General features: G+C 37.6%; 1 protein-coding gene across 21 annotated transcripts in view; it reads left to right on the top strand.

Annotated features, from left to right (window-relative positions):
• SOX5 (SRY-box transcription factor 5) overlaps positions 1-24,114 on the top strand; it is a 645,179-nt gene that overhangs the window by 561,297 nt on the left and 59,768 nt on the right. For 19 of the 21 annotated variants that reach the window (XM_072042398.1, XM_072042388.1, XM_072042411.1 and 16 more), the window contains one exon: positions 23,308-23,454. The exons of the other annotated variants lie outside the window; for them this stretch is intronic. In XM_072042398.1, coding sequence (XP_071898499.1) covers positions 23,308-23,454 — 147 coding nt within the window. The remainder of the gene's footprint in view (positions 1-23,307; positions 23,455-24,114) is intronic. 21 annotated transcript variants of the gene reach the window in all.

Genomic DNA, 24,114 nt, shown 5'->3' with positions numbered 1-24,114 from the left:
AGTTCAGTGTACTGCAGTGCTGTTTCTGATGGCCATCACAAACAAGGATAATAACAGGAGTAATAAAAAAGCATAATACGTATACATTTTTGTTGGATGCCCTTTTAAATATTTTTTTTTAATTGTTGCAGTCATGCAGATTCTATACTGCCTGCTTCTGCCCACCAATTGTTTCTGACATTGTAAGTGAATGTGTTGGCCACAAGATATTTGCCACCTGTTCTGCAAATGAGTCGCCAAAATGGACATTTAAAAAGAGATTACTGAAGACCAACTTCCAGTTCTTTAGCTAGAGAAATGGAGCTTAGTGCGCTTCATGTAAGTGAAACTACAGCCATTTAAACTGGATTACAACCTCTGTGTGGGTGGTGAAAGTTGTTTTCAAAAGTTTGAGCTTTCCATGATGTATTTTTTGTTATTAAGTCTTAGTCATGAAAATATTCATTAAACTGTACATGTATAAGCAATGTTTGGGGTGAGGAGCTATTGATTGCCTTGACTATTTTTGAGCAATCGTATGTATTTAAATAGAAAAAGTTCTTCCCTATTAACTCAAAGGCAAGTCTCACAACACCAGGATGCAACTAGTCCTCACTTCAAGGATACCTGCTGAGAGCTAGAGAGTGCGATAGATTGTATAAAAGCATGAACCACAGTACATATCAGTCCAAATAAATCTTGTTCATGGTGGGTAAATACGCTTTATAGTTGGCATCTAAATAGCCCATACTTGCCTTTGATATTAACGTATACAATTTTACAAGTAAAGTCAATATCTCTTATAAAAATAGATTTGAATGAAAAACTTGATCACATCATTTGATCAGAATCCAACCAGTTTCTGAAACAACCATTATGACAGAATATATATATAGACTTTGTATTTTATTGAGCACTGTGAGTGTCTGAACATATGCACAGTGAACATTTACAGGCAGTAAATACACATGGTAAAACAATATCATGGCTACTCTGTGGGTTGTCAGATTATAACTCCCTCCCCAGCCCTCCAGGGGAAAGAATTAGCCGTGGTAGCATATTCATTTTATCTACATTACAGTCTTTTCTGCATAACTTTCAGATTCCATCTATATCTATGAAAAATGGAAAAGACTGAAAAATGACCAGCCTATCTTCCTTTTGGTTGTAACTCAGGCCTGCTGTTTGCTAGCAGACCTCTGTCTGCATGAGTGAGTTTTCTTGTAGGTTAAAGAGACTGAATTCCCTCTTCCCCCTCCCTCCGACCCTGAGCCTGCAGGGCAGACAGACAGAAGCACACATATGATTAATACAGCACAGCTGCAGTAGTGACTCATTTGCATATGTATTAATAGAGGCAAAAACAACAATTCAATTACATACAGAGATGTTCTGCATACTAAACATAACTAACATATTTCCAGGCCTATTTGCACTATTTGTACCAACTTATGCAAATAGGCCTGGAAAAAGTGCAGCCAGTATTTTCTCTGACTTTCCTGAGCCCATATGGGCTAGCATGAGAGCCTAGCAGTTTACAAGAAATCCCCTTCAGGAAGAACCTGTTACAAGATGCTTATACAGCTATTACTCCACCCCCTGCCCCCCTCCCCCCAGGTTCCCAGAAGGAGTTTGACATTTGGACAATGGAACTAGCACAAGCAATGTTTTTTCCATGTTATTTTGTATTTACCAGCCTTCAGTTTCATATTGTTGTCTCTGTCCATATAAGCCCCAGCATGCAGAAACCCATTCTTTTGCGTCATCTTCCATACACACACATTTATTCTGTTTTTCTTTCTCCTCATCTCTTGAGTTGTTTCCGTTTTATTTTGTCCTTTGTTTCAAGCTTTCTCTTACCTTCTTGACTTACACGAATTAGAAAAAAAGAACCATTTCTGTATCTTTTTCTTTTAGTGACCTTAAATGTTTCGTACTAGTATGTTTTCTATGGTTTTCTGCTAGGGGGGCATTAAATACTTTTAATGGGACTGAAAGGTGACTCAGAAAAAGTTAACCTATTGTAAATAGGCTTTTATGTCATGATACTTGGTCCTCAACTCTGCTAAGAAGGTTCTGGAGGTCTCAAACCAAAAAGGTTGAAAATAAATAGCTCATACCATGGGTGATGTGATTACCATCTTCAGATCTGGTACAGAGTCTGATTATGGTAGTGGAAGCAGATGTTCTGTAAATCTGACGGCAGTTTAATAGGGAATAGTTTTGAGCATCTTCAGGTTGGAAGTATTTCAGCATTGGAACTTAGACTGTAAGAAGGGTTATGTAGGCTATATATAGTTTCATTAGCTCGAAGTTATTCCTAATGTTTGTGTTGTAACTAAAACACTGAGTGTACCTATGGCGTGTATTGGATGTACACACTCAGTGTACTTCCTCACACAGGCCATTCACACACTGATACACAATAAAATATTAGGCCATGATACCTATCCAGTGCATTAATTTTGGAAAAGAGTGATACTTGACATCATCCTCTATAGACTGATAGAGCTTTGTTTCAACTTGGAAAGAGATAACAAGCCACTAAAAACTTTCAGAAGTTTTTATGGTAATGCCATTAAGATGCCCAACTGCAATGTTTGGGTGGCAATACCTGTGTTTTAAGCAGTCTAAATTACTGGCCATTTGTTTGAAACATCTCTGTGGTGTGAGCAGAGAAAAATAGGTCATGCAAGAAAGCATGCATAACTGTCTGGCAAGCATACTTGCGAGGTCAGGTCACCCTTAATTTCTTTTCTCTCGTAAAAATGTTACACTTCTTTCTTTTTGGGGTTAGCCTGACAGACGGAAGCAGATTACTCTTTGATTATTTATAAGGCATTAATTTTAGATGAATATTGCTGAACTAACTGACATCATAAGTAGTTTTAGCAGCCTGCAGAAGAGTCTGTCTACAGATTGGAATATGACAGGCTTCACTTACACAGCGTCCTGTCTAGGACAAAGTCTGAAGTATTTGCAAGAGGAGAAAGCTTGAGGAATAGAGGAATATTTATCAGTTAAAAGTTCATTTATTTTTCTGTGTGATACAGTCAGGGCTTTGGTAGGTTGGAGTGATGCTGTCAGTGGTGTGAGTTCAGCCAGATGCATGACAAAACTTGTGTCAAAATAGCAGCAATGGCTAAACCTGTCTGCCAGACACTAAAAGGGAGGTGAAAAGAAAACCTGAGAAATGTTTTACAAAGTATGTTCTGTTGAGAAAGAGGAAGACAGACACTTTGGTACATATACCTTGGGACAATCTAAACAATGCATCTGTACAATGGCAGCAGAGTAAACTTGTGAAGTGTTTGTGTTTTACTGAGCATGGTGTTTAGTGCTTTATATATATATATATATATATATATTAGTTCTCCCTGGAAAGGTCTGGATTAAAAATCTGGTAACAAAACCAAAAAAAAAAAAAATTTTTTTAATTTTGTACCCTTTGCACATTCCAGACACAGGGTTTTGAAATAGTTGGCTTACCCTACTGTTTTTCCTATTATGTTGTTTGCTCTTCAGAGGGATGTTGCTGAAAAGAAGATTATATAATCATGCAAATAAGATTGTATAATCCTGAGCAAACTGTCTGTTTGGGGGGAGAAACGTGAAACCACACTGAGTGAGGTTTGGCTGGCTGGGGGGAATTTGCTCTGAAACCATAAACTGGGGGTTTATAGGCCTCCTATAAAACATGAAAGCTGCACTTAGACTAGAGAATTTTTTTTCTGGATATTTTTGGAATTCATTGTCTTCATGCTGAGCTTTGCCAATAGTGTGTGCATTTACAATGCCTCAGCAGACCCTCGTGACAGATGAACACACAGGAAAGCCACAGATTACTCACATGCACACTCTTCAAAGCTTGCAGAATAATGCTACAAATAACAACAGTGAGAAAAGCTGACTTACAGAAAACTAACTTCTTGCTAACACTCAGTTACTCCTATAGGTCCACAAATCAGCTTGCTATGTTTTATGAATCCCAAAAGTTAACACAGAAAGTTCTTTATTCAGATCTTACTAGCTCAGTTGTACTTAGGTCATAAGACATGGTGTGTTGTTAGATACAGGTTGGTATAATATATAAACTTACAAGAATTTGGATTTATGTCTTCTTTCTTACTACAGGCATGTTTTTTTCTCTGACATTTTAGATCATTTCAAATTGACAAGGCAGAATGGGAAAGAAACATACAAACAGCATAGTAAATGTATAGACAAGGAGAGTATCTCTGGCCAGTGATACACATTGCAAACAAGAATAACAGTGCAATCCATTAAAAGCTCTTGGGCTCTTATTCTCATCCTGTTTTTCTTGCATCTGATTACTTTCCATGGGTAACAGCTACCAGTGAGGATATTTTAGCATCTTTTATGATGGAGGTTAATATTAGGCACAGTTTAAAATTGTGAAAAATCTGTAGTTACTGTAGACCATAAATCTATGCTATAGACAACAAACCTCTGAGGTCAGGAAACTTGTTCTGTTTGTTTTCTTTCCAAAGTCAGCAATTGAACTTAGACCTCAGTAGAAGATACTGTAGAATCTGGAGATGAAACTTTCAGAGTATTGAACTTACTTATTCTGGTGTGTCTTGACAGAGTAAACCTGTTCCTGAGGTCAGGTCAGAGTGCAGTTATTTCCCCAATACCCTGAATCAGTTTCCTCAAATGCATTTCTTCCTTTCAGAGTGCTTAGTGTTTTCCACTCCAGTGGATTTTGTATGATCAATCTGAACACAAAAATGTGGAGGCAATAGTACCTGTAGATCCTACTGGTCCTCAAGGCAAGCTTTTATGTTTGTAACCCACATGAGCTCTACTGGCCTCTTGAATTAAGAGTCTAATTGCTAGACTAGCCTCTACGTATCCTTTCCACCTTGCAGAACTGATTTATTTATTTGCTGTTTTTATCAATGGTCTGTTTCGCTTCCTTTCTGATCTTGGATAGCTAAGGAGAAAAGTGTTGCAAGCTCCTTGGTTTGCATTCCCTAACTTCTTAACTATTGAGGCCAGTCACATCACAGATAATTTACCCGACCAGAAATATACAACAAATTTGCTAAGTCATCCCAGAGGCTTACAAACTCCAGAATTACAGGGAGCAGGGCTGTCAGCACAAGCTACCACTCGAGTTGTCTTTTCCTATTGGACTAATAAATAAATTGGACTAATATATAAATTAAACACAAAACAAAATAAAGAAGCATGTGTACAGGAAAAAAAAAAAAACTTCAAAAAGTCACTGTGTGTTTTTAAGCCGGGAGAAGCCTTGAAATCACTATCCTGTGATTATCAGCACAACAGGAGGAAACCTGGGGACTTTTGTGTCATGGCTTTTTTCACCTCCTTCATATAGGTACGAGATCTGTTTCTCCCAAACAGGCCCAGGATTGCCAGTTTGTGTGCGGAGAGTGAGGTAAATTCCTTGGAGATGTAGGGTACCATGAGGGGTGGTTCCCATCCTCCTGCCTGATGCACTCGGGGGTCTGAAAAAACGAGTCCCTGTCAGCATCCTCATGGGTGCTGTGCTGGGAAAGGCAGCCTGAACCTCAGGACATCTGCATGGCAAGGCCAGCATCACCCCTGCCCTTCTGAAGGTGAAATGTCCATTCCGTAACTTATACTTCTGTCCACTATGGAGTGTGAAAATAGCATTTGGCAGCAAAGCATTTTCTTCTTCTTCTCCTAATTTTTCTTTTCCCTTTGTGGCTTGAAACACTCTTTACAAATTAAAACAGTGTGTTCTCCATTAATGCACCAAAACATTACAGCTTGTGATAGTGTTATTAAAGTGTTTTGGGCCATTACCATAAAATACAGCAGCATATTTATTTCATTAAGGGAACCAAATGGATCTAGCTGAATTTGGCAAAAGAACATGGCTGAAGTCCTATTTCATCTCTGATGTTGATTTTACAGTTAAACTCTGAACTTCTGAAAATGAGAAAATTCAAGAAAGAAACACTAATAGATGTGTTACATTTTGTAGTAGGTTAATTTGGCATTAAATATCTCTTACTTTCCCTACAGTAGTTCTGCATTACTATCTGATCAATGTTCCAGTATTTACTTTGCAAACTTGGGGCTTATTGATGTTTAGGGCAAGCAATATGTCATAACACAGGATCACAGAATGGTTGAGGTTGGAAGGGACCTCTGGAGATCACTTGGTTCAGCCCCACTACTCAAGTAGAGCCACCTAGAGAAGGTTGCTCAGGACCATGTCCAGGTGGTTTTTGAAAATCTCCAGGGAGGGAGACTCTACAGCCTCTGTGGGCAGCCTGTGTCAGGCTTAGCTGCCCGCACAGTATGGAAGTGCTTCCTGATGTTTAGGTGGAACATCCTGTGTTCCAGTTCATGCCCATTGCTTCTGGACCAAGCACTGGTCATGTCACGCACATAAAACTTATTTCAACTTGCTGTCTTGCAGTGTCACTAATAGCTGCTTTTGAATATAGTTCCTATTAGGCTAATTAACTCTATTTTCATTATTATGGCAGCCTTGTTTCTTGCTATACACTAGCCTGATATACTGGTGGCAAATGTAATTCGGACAGATTATATTAATGTCTATGTGGGAAAGATATTTAAAGAGGCCTGAAGGGATTTGGGAGCCCAACAATAATTAATTTCTTATGGTGGCTTTGAAAATAAGATATGCAACATTCACACTTAATCCTTCCTCCTTTCCACAGCTGTTCTATTTTTCCTGTGATTAGTTTTGTGGAAAGGAAACAGTCATTACAATTTTATCAGAATATTTCATCGAGAGGTGGCATTCATTTTGTAATTCAGTTTTCAGTAGTTGCAGTGAAAGATGCAAGTACCCAGCACTTCCCATCCTTAGTCCTTGCTGGCCAAGCTCACATTTGCATGGTTGCTTGTGTTTGAGTACATGGTGGTTGCATCCACTTCCAGTGGGAATAAAGAGAGAACTGGTATAATTTCCTAGCATTTTGTGTTGTGTGCTAGGTTGTCATATCCTGTATACTCTTCCATTAGATTTTTGCTATTGCACAGGTATGTGACTCTAATCAAATTGAATGTTCCCCTAAAAGCAATGTTGGTTACCCTGACTTTTATCATACTGTGTGAGCATGGGTGGATGAACTTTTATACATGACCTGAACTCAGACTGGAAAAGTTAGAGAGAATCAAAAATGAGCCAGGGCACCTGCCTACTTTAAATTCTTAAGTGTTATGGTTAAATTTATGCATATTCTTAAGTCTGTTTTTTTTTTTTTTGATATTATTTCCCTTTCACTTAATTTCATTTCACTTCAGATTAATTGCTGCTCTGAATCAGGTCCTTAATGGATGTAGGATAGGTAGGTGGTTGCACATCAAATGTTCCTTTCATATCACACTGGGTGGCATTACAGGTTTGATTTCACTAAAAGGTATTGTTGCTCATGATCAAGCGTGGAAAGGAATGAATACTAAAAAAAAAAAAAAGAGGAAATGTTAGATTTAAAAAAAAGAGCTGATATGTCACTTTGCTCATCGCCTATGAACTGAATAGACTTCTAACCCTTAAAATACTTTCTCCCCCCTTTCCTTTTTATTGCCTGGAATCTTAAGAGCTTTATCATTTGCAGTCATAAAATGAAAATATACACCAAACCCTCAAAGGGCAAGTATGAAATTAAATTATATTTGGGCAGCTGTAACCTTTTAAAACGATCAGATTCCAGTTAATGTATTTCTTCCTGTTCCGAGTGCTGCCATGGTGTTTGATGGTGGGAAGCAGTCCAAAGGGCATTGGGAGATAATAAATTCACTGGAAATTTCACCCTGAGGCGAGCCTCGATACACCAAGGCTTCCATTTAGCGGGACTGACCTAAAAATCTTGTCACATCCAAAGGTCACTTAGGTTGGGGTTGGTGTGTCCCATCTATCTTTCCCTGGTGCAAAGAATGACAGCTGAGCTCATAAACAGTCATCAGAATATGGAAGACAAGCAGGGGGAGAGTGAAGAGAGGGAGGAAGGATAATACAGCTGACAACTTCTTAGATTTCCTCTAGGCCAATGAGAATTGATACCATCTTTGGGGTTGCTTGCATCTGCTACTGCAGAAATGGCAATTCAGTTTAAGGAGGTTACAGTTAACTGTGGAAGCCTGAAACAAGTGATTCCTCTCATCTCTGCAAATGCCATGTAATTCTGCAAACACACCCTACACCACCACTAACTAAACATTTTGTACTTGTTCTCAGTCTTGTTGGTCTGAACAATTTACAGTTTATACAATACTTTAATTTCAAGGAGGGTCAAAAGTCTGAAACACTTCTAGTGTTTCCAGTTATGACCCTTATAGGTACCATCTATAAGAACAATTATTTTAAGGGGAACAATTTGGACAATGGAGCTAATTATAAACAACACTGGAAGGCAAGATACTTTCAGTCTTATGAGAAAATCTGTGACATACGTACTTTGGGATGTCAGTTATCTTAATCTTATTAAAATCAGTATGATCTTTCTACACCATAAAGTAAAGAAAGGTTATTTGAGGGCGATTGTTCATTATCTTCCAGCCATAGTTCTTACTTCTGCAATGGGAAGTAGAAGTAGATCCTTCCTATGTTTGCAGTTTATTAAATATCAGAGACAGGGCTCAGAGTGGAATAACAGAAGTATCTTTGAAGGACAAAGGTACATCTTATCATAATTGGTCTTCCTTAATTGGGGATGTCCCATGCAGAACATGTTCATTGTATCATAATGGCGCGAATCTCCTCAAAATAAGAGGAGGAAGGGAGTGTGTGCTGGTCATCACTGGCATGCAGGTGGCAAGGATTCCCTCTTGTACCTTTCTTCTTGATTGGAAAAATGTATTATGGTGGTCAGTTTCCTCCTGAAACATAGTTAACACCACACATGGTGTAGCTGGGTCTGATTCTATTTGGAATATGAAATTGAAGATAAAATTAAAAAAGAAATCACTATATAAAAGCAGTGTAACCTTGGACAAAAGAGGAAAAAAAACCCACAATGAATCACCTGTGTTCTAAAACTTGCAAGATAGTCGGTAAGTTAGGTCTCTAACTCCTGCTGGGAATTTGCTGAAGTTGCCCTTTGAACTTCACTAAATCAGATCTTTCTGAAGAAGATTGTAAATTGTATATTGCTTTGCTTGTTAAAAATGAAATGGAGTATAACTGTTATTTTCAGAAGTATTTCACACATTCTTACATACTATATGTGAGGCAAACACAGTAAAGAAGGGCAAGATTGGCCAGATGTCAGTGTTTGTCATCATTTTTCTTGGGTTCACACTTTACTTTATGTTAACATATATGTTCTCCACATAAATGTGAAGTTGCAGTCTGTAGGCAACTTTGGGGGAGTTATATGTCCTCTTCTACATGTTTTGTGCTGAAAATGTGTCTGTATGCCTTACCACTTGTACAGCTTTGAGGAAGGCAAAGTCCCCTTCCATCTTACTTATGCAGCAAGTAAAAAGGAAATGTATATTTTTCATGAACTTCAGAGGGGACAGATACATTTCACTTTAAAGAATTCATCTGCTAAAAAGTGGCACAGATACACCGAGCACAGAGTAGCTGTTTTTTCCTGGTTTGTACTCGGGGAGTTAGTACAAGATTCATCTTTAGCCATGAATGAATAATTCATCTGGCCTAACGTTGTGTATTCCATTCAGGTTTTTCTAAAGGGAACTCAAGGTGATTAGCTCAGACCTAGTCAGATGAATACCCCAAGTACTCCCACTTAGTGTCTCTTTCCTACCACAGTTCAATTTCTTTTTTCCATTTGCCTAGGCAATTCCAGTTAGTAAGCAAGCAACAGACGAAAGTAAAGTAAGAATATCTCTGTGTGTGCTGGTGGGAAATGGAGCTTCAAGACCAAATGATTTAATATTTCTGTAGTGGTTAGAATTTGTGAAAGACACTGGGTTGGAGTCAGTGCAGGCAACTTTTCAACCACCAAATACATGTAGCTTCTGCCTGTCAATTGAGTTTTCCATCCTTGGGAAGAGGAGATACCTTGCGGTGCTGGGCAGTGCTTTGCTCCTCTATGTTTTCATACATGTTCATTCTGTTTCTTGCCAAATAACTTTGGACAATCAGCTGTGGTTCTGAAGTATGTTAATGTTATTAAATACGTGACGGAAAGATAGATGGTGAGAGTATGGATAGTATTTAATGCCTGTAATGTTGGGAAGTTCTTTTAAAGCTACCTTAGATGCTCCATTAATAAACGTGAATATGATCACTGTCCCAAAACCTGTGTTATGCCGTGATATTGGCTGGAGAAGTTGAGATATATTTTACAGTTGCTAACTTTGGCAAAAACAAGATGTGTCCCTGTGTAATGGAGGACTGTACTATTCCTTACATTATTCATGCTTCCCACGCTGGAGTCACAAACACTGGGTAATGTTAATAATTGTCACGGAAAATTTTAATTGGCAGAAGTGTTTAATGTACTAGCAATAGGTGGGAGGGACAACGAGACTTTCCCTGTTCTGGATTGAAATGTATATCCCCAATCTTTCCCAAAATGGGGATATTTACCAGTTGCCAACTGAAGAAGCAGTGAGTACTGTTCACCTTCCCACTGTAAAGAACAGCCAGTCTTGGAGCAGCATAAAAAGGGTCAATCAAATAGGTCATATGAGGAGGCAGATGTTGGAACATATTGTAATGGATTGCTGTGTGGTATGTGAACATGGCTTGTGGAGTACAGAGTTGGGGGGGAGAAGCTATCAGTGATGTTTTCTGCTGTGGTCACTGTAAATATCCAAGTTCTAGAGGAATATTTCTGAACACAGGAAATCAAAGCACTAGCATTCCTGCTGTGTCAGACCTGTGGGCAGAATGTTGGAAAGGAAAAAGGAATAGAAGTACGAGTCCCTCTGTAGTACTCTGTGTAATATGAGTAAGTCTAGGTATTATCCATATACTGCCAAAGTCAGTGTCAGCCTTGGAACGTGCAAGTATTTTACCTGGAAAAAAAAAATAATTACAGAGCTTGAGACTATATTAAACACAGAACTGTTAAAACAGCTTCAATTTTAGTAGTGCCCCTAATTCACACCCACTCAAACACCTCCTCTCTCATTAACCCCATCACCAGACCCAAGTAACTCAAGTGAAATGAGATGGCATTAGGAATGAGGTAATGAACAACGATTTCTGGATAATGTTATTACTTCATGATAGCAGCTCTTGCTAGTGTGAATACAGTTAAGAGTGTCTTGGTGTTTCCATTGCAAACTCTTTGGTACTCCCACCCCTTCTGCTTTACAGACAACTACTCAGCCAAAAGCAATTTAAAATCTGATTTTACATCAATTTTGGCTGTTGTTTTGAATTGAAAATAGTTTAATGTTTTGATATCGCTTTCTAAAACATGAAAACTGCTTTTTTCCCCTCTTAATCCAAATTTCCAGATGAACAATTTAAAATATGGGTTAGCTCTTTTTATAACCCAGACACATTATTAGCAGTTGAAAAATATCTCCTAGGCTTGCACAGTAATTTCAATATTTAATGCTTCTGGACAAGCAGATCCACCTTTATGTTATAAAAAGTTTCATACAAAAAATTGACATGAAGGGGAAAATTCACAAGTCACCATTTTCACTTAGGATTCTACACTGTCTGTTTTAAAAAACTATCCAGCACCTCAAAAGAGCTGTAAAAAAAAAACAACTTTAATAAATAGTCATGGATGAATGAGGTGTAATAAGGGATTATAGAGATTGTTACTAGTTAACTAATGTTAATGTAGTGCACATCATTGGTTGTAGAATGTGTGCTTATGTAGGACCATATAAGAGATGTGTTAGAGATTACAGCTTTTTCACAATGAATGGCATATTTTTTTGCTTGAAAAACAGGAGTGGGGAGAGAGCTATTTCTGCATTCTAACCATGTACATTTAGGGGCAAAAGCTGTGTAGTTAAAAGACAGGATGCTTCTATAGAGTAGCTCAGGTAAGCTGGAGTCTGGGACTTAGCTTTTGTGGAATGGATGGAAGAGTGCTGGTGGAGAAATACTGAGAAGCTTGCATTGTTCAGCTGTCACTGTAGCACTTGTTAGGCAGGTGCACAGACATCCTCTGGTCACAAGAGCTTTTGTTCTGGCATGCTTAATTAGAATTGTATGAGTTTCCCTTGGTCAGCTTGATATTAAGAAGTAGAAGGCTCACACTTGATACGGGAACATGAGATTTTAGCAGCCGCTTGTTACTGATATGGATTGATGAGACTAGAAGTAGGCATCATATTCTGCTGACCTGAAGATGAAGTTCCAAAGTTTATCGTACAAGCTCTCCTTATGCTTGGGTGATACACAGCATGTGAGGGAAAATAAAGTTAAAAATTTAATTCCCTTTGACCTTCGATCATGTTACTGTGTCTACAGTTTCTTAAACCTTCAGAACAGAATGTGCCAAAAGAGACATATTGGTACAAGTTCCAGGCAAGTTTTAAAGGTTTTCATGTGTGGGCTGAAGTCTGACCATGCGGTGTCATTGGACCTTAGTGTTTGTGCTTTCATTTTAGTGAAAGTCAGAAACTGAATCCTGAGGGATTTTAGATTTTTTCAGGGACCACTTGTGGGGGAACAAAGTCTCTAAAAATTAAGAATTAAATATCTGTATGTGTTCTAATGGAATATGTAAGTGTCACTCTTCCCATTACATCAGTAACGGGAAGCATGGAAATAATGAGATGAACCAGAAAACAGCTTCTTATGTTATTTCCTGAGAAGTTTGCCAAAGCTTCACAGAGGTTTTCAGTCTCTCTGGAGTTTTATGGACTCCACTAGAGGGGGAGTTTTACAGACCACACCCATTTTTATCATAAAATCAAAGAATTAAAAGATTTAGCATCTATTCAGTTGTGTTTCTACTACTTAATTTCATTAAATGGGCACTTCCATATAACGGAGCAAACTCCAAAATAAAGAAATTTATTCAGCGCTTTTCTACTCTCTCCACTCTCCACATGTATTTTGTTTCCAAGTAAGGGCCCTCTCCTCCACACACTCTGACATACCCTTTTTGTACCTTCCCAGTTGAACAAATGTGATTTTTTTCAAGCATATAAATTGTTCAGCTTATAGCAATAGGGGTATAGGCTCTTCTGTTTGTTTAAAGTGGATAGGACTCACTACTGAGAACACTAGGAGGAGTCTGACCAGAGCAAAACTCACCTTTCTGGTTTGAAACACAAATCAGATTTGCTCTGATTCAATGAGATTCAAGATGTTCTAGATCAAAGTTGGGCCAATTTCTATGTAGTTGGTTGGAATTAGGTTTCCCTACAGGTCTAGGAAGTTTGGTTGACCTTTTCTGCAGTCTTTGACTCCAGTAATGACAAGAGATGTTCAAAAAGAGGGAGATCCACGTGGGTTAAAGCCAGAGAAATTGTACATGTGAGATGGAGCCATCCATAGTTTTTGCCATATATTATGCTGGTGGGAAGGTGAGCTGGTACCCCATATTGATACTATGACTTCACAATAGAATCCTGTAAAACAAGGTAGAACTTGTCAGTTTTCTGAAGTTCTTTGCTGGTGAGCATGTAAGGCAATGGACATGAAGAAAAATCGAATGAAAAGTAAATGGATTCGTGTTCAACTCTGATAGGACTTATTTAAAAGTTTTCTGTGGTAGAGAAACACTTAAGCTAGAATGCTAGCACCACAGGACTGACATTCTTTTCCCCCCGAATAATGACCTTATTCTACTTTCTTCACTTCCAAAAAATAAAATAAAAATGACTGTTTTAGCTGAATAAGGAGGCCATGTCATATCCTATTAGCACTACCTGGTAAGGAAAATTGCAGAGGGAAATATTCCTTCAGAACCATTCTAGGAATCAATTTGTTTTAGTTTAGCTCATGGAATAAGTACGTTTTCTTCTGCAACTTCAATGTTCTGTCCACCACCAGTCCCTCCATTTCAATTTTCTTCTTCTACCCGTACTTCCTCCATTATGTATTCTTTTCAGGGAGGCTTGGCACAAGGGTAGCAGCTCAGATGCAGTCCTCAGTTTGCCTTTAAGGCACAAATGTCACATTCTTTCATCTCTACCCAAACTGGAAGAGAGTAGCTGTGGCTTTCTGAGCCTGTGAAAGTAAGCTGTGTCGAATTTTGTGTATGATGGACTAAGAGTTTTCCAGTCGCTGTCTCCTGTGCCTTTTTCCAGATCCTTTCACTAGATAACACAACTCAGTTCAAAAAGTAAATTATGTTTTTGAATGAGCTGAGTGGATGTCATTGCGCTCCGGTACACATCAGATAACCAAGGAACAATGTTAATTTGTACTTTCAAGGACTGCAGATGCAATTGGATGCTTCTCCAAGCTCAGTAATATTCTTTATGTTAGTGGTGAAACACTAGCAAGAACACTTTTCTCATCTTACTATTTGATATTGTCATTAACAAATGAATATATTCATAGAAGACCTTTAGGAAGTGCACTGGCAAAAATATCCAGATGATTTTTTTTCAATTTGTTTCTGTTTTATTTATTATTGTCTCCTCCCCCAAACTGTACTTAGGTAGTAATACTCTGGTTCTATTGGTAGGTGGCTATCATCTTTCTGCTACCTCTCAAGGGGGACTTCAGAATTTTAGACTTTTTATGACAGCTTCTCACAAGAGTTTCTAGAGCAGGCTGCTTGCTGTGCTCTACATGTACTGCAAAATATCTATTTCTCTACTTTATTCCTGAAGAAAAGGAGAGCCAGTTCATGGAGGGATCTTATAATCATCAAGATATAAGATACCAACATTCAAGTGAGCAAATTCACGTTCTCAAAATAAGAAATGTAGTTGACCTTAATCTTTCTACCATGAGCTCTGCTCTTAACTTCAGGAGAAACAGTTTTCAGATTTGAAGTAATCAATTCAGTATCAGAACTAAAGCAGGCACGGAGTTTTCCTGACTTAATTCCCTGTTGAATACAGCAACTTAAAATGCAAACAGAAAATCTATAAATAAAATTGGAGAAAGAGTCACCTAAGGAGATGTGTATAAAATAGTGAAATGCCTTAATTACAGCTCAGTAATCTGAAATATATAGAACCTTATTTACAATAATTCTGCTGGCAGTGTTTGCTTATTAACTACTCTAGTCACTTAATGGATAACAATGAATGATTATATACAATACCAGTCAAGTGAAGCAATGTAATATGAAATAAGTATTGTGTCAAATGGCCACTCACAGGATTTTGCTCTCTCAAATGGGAAAATACACTTACTGAAGTCAGGTGCTCAGAGCTAGTTGCCAAAAATTTGGATAAATCAAAAAATAAGCTCTAGGGAAACATACTTTTGGTAAACAAATAGGCAGCAGTGAGTTTTCTCCTACAAATATATAATGTCTGTGCCACTTTGCTGTTTTCAAGCTTCTAAATTGGAAAAGCCATACTGGGATAGAAGTTTCCATGTGGAACCCTCATACAAACACTTCATCTTCATTATAGAATAGTCAATTTGTGATAAGGGACAGCAGTTTACAAAACAAATGCCTATTCTTCTTAAGTTACACAGCCCTGTTGTTTGTTGGTCTTCTGCATTACCACTGTTTATCTGACTATATTCTCCTTACTAAGTACAGTGTCAAAGGTATGTCCTTACTTCAAAGAAATTTTTACCTTTTTTCATACAGAAGAAGCTCTGTTGGCATAAGAATAAGTAATAGTACTGGCATCAAGAATGACATTATATTCTGTTGCTGCAGAGCAAATTAACACTTGGAATAAATTGTTGACTTTTTTTTTCTTTTTGTATGTACAATATTAATTGGTTCCATTGAAGGGGACACCATTCATCTGTAACATTTCATCCAACAAGCTTTTTCCAGAAGACATTATCAAGTTTCCTCTCCAATATGCATTCCATATAGTCACTCTGTTTCAATTACTGTCATATGGTGTGAACATGGTATATATGGAAATGTAGGCCACTTGGGCAGTTTTCCAGTTAAAAACTCTTCATTTGTAAAGAGCAGGCAATTTTAAATGCACAATGATTTTTTATCACAGAAACTAACAGATCTTATTAGCCTCTGATACGAAGTGTCTATTGATAAGTTCCTACAGTTGCATCCTGTAGAAGGTTTGTCTTCTTGCTACGGCATAGGACAAAGGAGACATGAGGTCTAGGCTCTAATCAAGAGTTTCCTACAGACTTCCTGTGTGACCAGGAATGGTCAGTTATGTCACAGGTGCTGATTCTGACCTTGCTAACAGTTGAATAGCATTATCCACTGATATAATTAAATAATGCTTTTGAGGAAACACTGAATTTATTAGAATTTTTAGAGTGCCATACTATGGTTATTGATTGCCTTTCCCATAAAAGCTAATATAAATAACAAATAGTTAGCTGCACTTTACCTAAAATGATTTCCTACCTATCAAAATTAGTTTCTAACAAAACTCAGAGCTACCACAAATTGGTAGCACATTTCTTACTTTATCCACTGTGTTGTAAGCAAAGCAATCATTATTTTGAATATACTGCATCGATGATAGAAGCCTTTATTAGTCCACATACAGACTTAAAAGTCATTCAGTTTTTCAGTGGACTCCAGCCTTGTTTCTGGATGCCAAGGATCCCCAGTTGGTCATACCATGGAAGTTCCAAATAAGAAAAGAAGTAGTGCATTCAGCCTGGCATAGGCAGAGCGGTTCTGTTGACTACAGTGAGATTATTCTAGGGAATAAGGGCTGTGGGGCTGAAACCAGGGAGATCAGCTACCAGAATCATATTTTACGGAGACTTGTGGTTACTGATTCTAAAAGTAGTGTTTTTCTAATATGAGAGAGATGGTGGTTACAAGACTATGTTTGTAACTTGCATGCAAGAAGCATATAAATGAAGCCTTGTTCTGTTTGTGAATGCTTTACAGTTTTTTTAATGAGAACTTGTTTTTCTTAATGTTTCTTTCTAAGGAAGTCTCATATTTTCTAAGGCTAGAGAGACTATTAGATTGTCTAATCTGACCAAACAAGATGTGGAATATTATTGGGCATAATCGATTCTTTTTTTAAAGTTCATCTTCTAGAAACACTTCTGATCTTGACTAAAACATCAAGAGACAGAATCCACCTTTTCTTTAGGCAGTTCCTCCAAGTGTTACTGACACCCTCTGCTTAAAAGGAGCATATTACTTATCTATTAATTTGACCAGTACAATACTTAAATACTTTTAAGTATTTATCATTCTTCCTTGATTCATGGCTTATTTACATCTCATCTTCCCCTAGACTCAATGCTGAGCAAAGCTAGGATGGAAGTTTTCAAAGGAAAAGCTGGTTACTGTGACCACACAAAAGAACAGTTTAGCTTTTCAACATTTAGTACATCCACTCTAGTCGCTGTGTGGTCCACAACTTTGGGGCAAATTCATCCAGCTTGCTGTTTTTTACTCGGTGAATAAAGGAAACACTAGTTCAAATGAGATCCTCTGCCAGAAGGAGTCTCATTGGTCTTATGCACACCTTAGCACTGACAGCTAGGGCAATTTTGGGGTGGAAATTAGAGTGATAAAGATAAGCAGTAAGTAAAACAGTAATAATTATCCAACTCTATTCAGAATTCTAAAGAACAAAAATAAATAAAAATAAATAAAATAGATGCATCTCAGGATCTCAAGCTATATTGACATTATGTAAAAATAACACAATGTGAAAGCTAGCAAACTCAAGCAATGAACTGAGTAAAATTTGGTTTCCAGTGGGTTCTTTGTGCTAGGTTTTAAGGCGACTTATTAAATTTGTGTTCATGTATTATCTTTCTTTTCTGAAATTCTCCCAGTTGGTGCAAACAAATGGCACTTAAAAGTCTTTGCTGAAGTTTTGAATGTACAAATTAGTGTGTCCCTTTGAAGTGTCGGACTGGGAATCTTTGAAGGAAACTCAGAAACAGAAAAGATGAACATTTGGCATGTGTACCTTTTAGATATATAATGAAGAGAGAGATGAAGAACTTTTTTTTGCATATCCATAAAGAATTGCTACCTATCACTGATGACAGCATCTTTAATTCTAATTTCTGTACTTATCTTTTTTTTCCTACATTGCCACTACTTTTAAAAACCTGTCTTACAGTAGGACATGTCAAATGTTTGTTTTAAGTGAATTCTTTTTTTCTAATTTATTATTAAGTTTTTAAATTAAAAAAAAAAAAAGACAGATCCAAAATTAATTCCTTCTGCCATAATCAAACACTTTGCATGCCTTATATAAGCATTACATTTGCGGTAAAGAAAATTAAATTTGTATTCTGAATGAGAGATCTCAATTTATACCATTTTTTCCCCCAGATTATGCAAAAATCAAAGCTATCAAAGCTGTGAAGTCAGAACAGGCCCATTCATGTGTGTATTTTTAATGATGGGTCTCAGAATGACACAGAAATTGAAGTGTTGAATCAGTCAACAGTTCAAACATTTAAGCACAGTGTTTTGGAAATTCATTACTGTGTTAAGTCCACTGAAGAATTAGTTTATATCAGAAACAAACTCATTGCAGTAACTGATTCAGTTTCTAATACAACCTCTCTCTCTCTTTTTTTGTTGTTGTTGTTTTTTGTTGTTGTTGTGTTTTTTTTTGTTTAAGAACAGCTCTTAATCTCTAGTGTTCACTAATAAAAATATTTTAATAAGAGATAATACAGTAAAGCAAATGTCTATAGGTGCTTGAATCAGCTATCTCTGCCTATGTAATTGCTAACACTTTGTTCAACCCTTTTTAAAATTGCTATTAAATCTCATTCTCATTTTCTGTATTAATAGGACAAGAATTCATTTTTAGTATATCCTCAAAGCAGTAATGAGCATTGTTAACATGTAACAACAATGCCCAAGGGGAAAGTTTTCAAAGCTGGTCTAACCTTAAGGCTTTACTATTGATGTACTACAAAGTCATCAGGCCAAGAGCTGTTAGAGCTAGTCCATTTGGAGAGTTCAGCTGAATATTTCTGTTTAATATATTGGAAGAATTATAAATGGTTTTGGTAGTGACCTAGGAAGAAGTGGGGATTTTTGTTTAATAGCTTAAGAACAGAGGGGCAATATTATACAAATAACTTTACCTCTTGCTCATTTTAAAGTATCGTATTGTGCTTCTGTTCTGATGTTTTTGCTTCCATACAGATTTTCATAAGAGGTTAACGAGAAAACATTAACAAGGCATGCAATATTGCACATGGGCAGGAGAGCTGAAACATAGTTATGTAGTTATAAACAAACAATAGATGTTACTTTTTAATTGCTTTTTCAGAAGCCTAGTTCTGCCTTCTTGAAGACATATTACCTATCTTATTAAAAGCAGAATAATATCCTTATTTTATTTGTTATATATAGGAAAAAAAAAAAGTTGTCTAGTAGTAATGCTTCACTGGTTTCAGCCAACACTGACTTCAACTAAATGCCTTAGTCACATTAAATGAGTCCAGAGCCTATAGATTGATTGTCCAAATTGTAGTGCAGGAAAATGACGTCCTTGATTTCTAGTATTTCAGAATGGGTCTTTAGGTTGGCTGTAAGTTGTATAAGTGGCTTGAGGAGTCTGTGTTTGGTGTACATACTAAGAGGCTCAAGAATAGTGTATTACAGAAGTGATATGCAATAACTTCATTTTCGTTTCACTTTTTGTGATCTTGGTTTCATTACTGTGAAAAGTATAAGGTTACGTTTTAGATGACGGTTAGGCATTTCAAAAGAGACTGATTCCTACACTCTGTTGAAATTCTACCAGTGAAGCAGAGGTAGAAATGTTCTTTTGTTTGAGTTTGTTTTGTCTGTGAAATGAATGCATAGATTGTTGTCATTTAGCCGTCTTGATTCGCAGCACTTGGTCACACCGTTGCCCTTTCCTTGCATATAAGCTAAAGGTCATCATGTCCTAAAACAGCTAAAACAGCTAAATATGAACAGACAAGTTCAATAATGTCAAAGCTCAAGAATATTGACAGTCTAAGAAATGCACTGCATGTTGTATGTTTCTGTCCATTTTTTAAATGGTTGGGAATATAGAAGCAATTCTGTTGGTTAAGTAGAAATCGGACCTTTGCAATTCCATGCGATAGATGTTTTTCACCTTTGAGCTGGGCCCGACGTTGCTTTTCAGTAGAATACCTGGTCTGTATTGTAGGAAGGGATTTTTTAAGAGAGCATTCTCACAAGGGACCTCTTATAAGATTTCATTTAATGTTTGCTTTAAATTTGCCAAATCAATTAAATAGAGATGAGATGTTGAACCTGATAGCAGGAGGACTAAGTTTGTACAAATCAAGAATGAAGTCTTTATAGGTTTTCTTCCACCTCTCTTTCCAGATTACTCCACTCAACTCTCTTGTAAGAAATCTGTCTTGTATATTCCCTGAACTGAGAAAATGGCATGATTTGAAAATCCATATATTCCACATACCACCTAAAGATACGGCTTTCTCCTGGGCTGTTTCATGGGGAAAATATTTCCCCATGCTTATTGAGTCATCGTCTTGTTTGCATATGTTGTCAAAAAGCTGGTTGATGATAATACTGTAAGGAGGAATGATTCCTTCCAGCACGTTTCTCATTGACCACTGGATGCATGTTAGATGGTAACGATTCTTGGACACCATGTTGTGAATGTATTTTGTATAACTAGTGCTTGTGATTCATTCTTTGGACCTAAACCGAAGGCTCAGAGCTGTTTGAGGTAGAGATTTCCCTAGTTTTTCAAGGTAGGGATTCTGTTTGAAAATTCTTCCCCAAAGGCTTACAGACATTTCTGGGAGTCTCTGTCATCTACAAGCCAGTCCCTATGTGGGCCTGTCAGCGATCTCCAGTTGGTTCAGGAATACTAAGTGTCCAAACTAACTTTTATTGTTTTTTTTTGTTTGTTTTTTGTTTTTTGTTTTTTTGTTTTTTTTTACCTTTACTTCTGTTGTCTGATACCTAGTTTATAGATTCTCAACAAGCTTGAACCTTTCCTGCACAATGGCCTTTCTGCTTTCTTTTGTCTTTTTTTCTCTTTTTCTCTAGTTCCCTCAATTTGTTTTGTTGTTTCTTGAATAGGGAGCAAAAGAAAGGCAAAACTTGATCCACTCTATCATGACCAGAGTCCAATTATGTTGTGGTGTTCTCTAGCCATGTATCCTATTTTTTAAACAACTGTTGCCCTTCTTATATATTAATTCATACATAATGCTGGTTTGGTTTTTCTTGAACTGCCTGCTGCAGATCATCTCTGGTTCACACAAACCCTTGTTCTTTTCTCCTTGATGGATTTAGTCTTCTTTTGAAAGAATAAATGGATATGAACTTCAACTGATAAATACATTCATTTGAATCTGTGACTGATTTGTGACTGGATTGTTTTTGATGACTTTTATCTGTAGTTGATTTGCATCTATTTGGCTATGACTGGCTGGGGGTAACACATGGAATAAATGAATAAATAAATCTGAGGAAAAGGCAGAGAGAGAATAGATGAATAGATGATAGGGAAGGACAGTGAGACTAAACATAAAGGGATGGATAAATGGTGATTAAGAAGTACAGAAAAATAAGGAACAAGCAGCGATCAAAGTAGAAAAAGAGAAATTAAAAGGATTCAAAACTGAAAAGAATAGGAATTCTGAAAAGAATAGAAAGAATGAAAAAGAAATAAGGACCTGGTGCCTGATTACACTTATAGCAGCAGAAATTGGATGCTTTTAATTATGTGAAAGGGCTAGGATTGTTTACCAGTGAAGGGAAGAGGTTGTGCAGGAAACCATGGAACAATGTCCAGGGTTGGGATGCTGTACACGCTTACTCATTTCTTCACCCCTGAGTTGTCCCACACTCAGAACAGTAAATCTTCATTTGATCAAGTAAAGTCTTTGCTACAAGGCTTACATACTATCAACTCTAAGTAGCAGTGTTTCTCTATGTTTTGCACAGTAATATGTGGAATATTTTCTGTAAGTTTGATTGTACTGAATCCTCATTTTACTCGTTCAAGTTTGCTGGGTTTGGTTAGCATTCCATTGTGCCCTCCATTCTGACCTTTGTTCTTTTATCAGCATATATAATTAATGAAAAAACAACAGCAAAACAACTAAGTAACACTAACAAGACTGTCTTAGACTAGTCATATTGAAGGCCCCGTGTTTTTTCACATCAACTTCCATGTTTCTGCATGTTATCCCTTGTCATGTTGCATCTTAGACACTCTGTTGGCACCTGCAGGCACAGAGCACCATTGTACAGTGTTCCACATTACACATGTACTGCACAGTACAAATAATACATAGCATGAGTCTTTGAAACTGAGGCTGTGACCAAGGAATGAAAGTCTTTGTTATTACATTACCTGCTCTCCCAGGCGTCTGACTTCTATTTGGCTTCACTTGAATTCCTCGCTATTCACAAAGCAACAATTGCTGCCCACCATATTTATTTTCTCTGCTTTTTATTCAGAGGTCAGTGCAGCTTCCAGGCACTGACAGTTTGCCTGTTTTCTCTCTGCTTCTGACCTCTATCCACTAAACTCTTACTATAGTGCTTAACTTTAAAGAGATGGCTGTAATTAGAAGTATTCACATGCTAATAATCAAATACGTGTTTAAAGTGCCTTGCTGGTTTGAAGGGAAAAAACATTCCCACTGTGTATCTGTTTTCTATCACAAAACGAGATCTTAGTCTTGACTGGAACTTCTAGTTGTTAATGGATAGCACATCCCCACCAAAATGTATATATTTATATTGGCTGTATTGGTGCTCCAGGACGCAACTGAGAGTGGACTCTCACAATAAGTGCTAAGGAAAGTTTTGATGTTCCCTGCCCCAAACACCTTACAGCCTGTGCAAACAAGACAAAGAGAAGACAAGCAAGATGAGGAAATACAAAATGGTAGCACTGAGACTGATATCAAACGTTATGTGAATTTCCAAGTGCTCAATGCATTTTGTTGGAGATGCTGTAATAGCTGAGGCCTCTCAGGAAAGGAAAGATTGCCCAGTAGCTCGGGCAAGACATGAGGATTAGCTTTTGTTACTTGTTTGGAATCCCTGGAAATACATGGAAGGTAGGACATTCCTCATGGTGATGTCTGTCATTTGTCCCCTGAGGAATAAATCACAAAAGTTGAGATGACAGTTTTTGTCTTGAAATATGCCAGTGTGCTAAATAAAAAATATCCATCAGAAAGACAATATATGATCTACAGTAGGAGAAGTTTTTGGAGAGTTATTTATTGATGGTTTCTTTTTTTTTTTTTCCTTTTTTTCCCCCCTCCTCTTTCTCTTGTCTCTTTTCCTCGTGTGTGTTTTCTTCGTTTGTTTATTTTTACAGCAGTTGTATGCTGCCCAACTTGCTGCAATGCAAGTGTCTCCAGGAGGCAAGATACCTGGCATACCCCAGGGTAACCTTGGTGCTGCTGTATCGCCTACCAGCATCCACACAGACAAGAGCACAAACAGCCCTCCACCCAAAAGCAAGGTACTGTACCAGGCCTGGCGGCACAGCAATCCTGACAATGTTGATATTTGCATGTATGTTTTTTTTTTGTTGTCTGTGTGCCTCTCAGTTGTAGGCAGCTTTGTTTTCATGATACCTCTGTGAAATGATTGTATTCTTGGTGGGTTCCTTTGCAGTGCCCTAGCTATAATACTGTTGTTTCCTCCATCTTCAGTAAAGGGTAGTGGGTGGAGGTGACAGCCCTCCTATGCCAGCACACAACTGTCATTTCCTTTCAGGGCACTAAACCATGGTCAGTTTAGTAATCTGGACAGCAGTGAGGCATCCTGGGGCCCACTGGGAGTTTATGGAGGAACTAGTCTCCAAAGCAACGTGTGTTGTGTTGCGTTCCGTTGTAGACCACGCTGGGATCTGTTCATAAAAGGTCTGATGAGTACTATTGGCTGTAGCTGGGCAATTAGGTCTGCACTCATTGAAGAGGTCAAGGTAGCAGCTTGCAGTCACATCTGTGTAATGCTGCCAGTGCATGACCAGTTACAGAAAGAAAAAGACACAGTATGTCCAGTGGAAGAAGATATGCTCAGCATAAGCCACAGCCAAGCAAAATTAACCAGTCAAAACTGAATGGCACTTTTTAGTTATTGCAAACCAGCTAGGCAGAATTCAGTTAAGGAATGTGGA

The sequence above is a fragment of the Anas platyrhynchos genome, chromosome 1, assembly GCF_047663525.1.
Source record: "Anas platyrhynchos isolate ZD024472 breed Pekin duck chromosome 1, IASCAAS_PekinDuck_T2T, whole genome shotgun sequence".
NCBI classification, from domain to species: Eukaryota; Metazoa; Chordata; class Aves; order Anseriformes; family Anatidae; genus Anas; species Anas platyrhynchos.
This window is presented reverse-complemented; position numbering and strand designations above follow the sequence as displayed.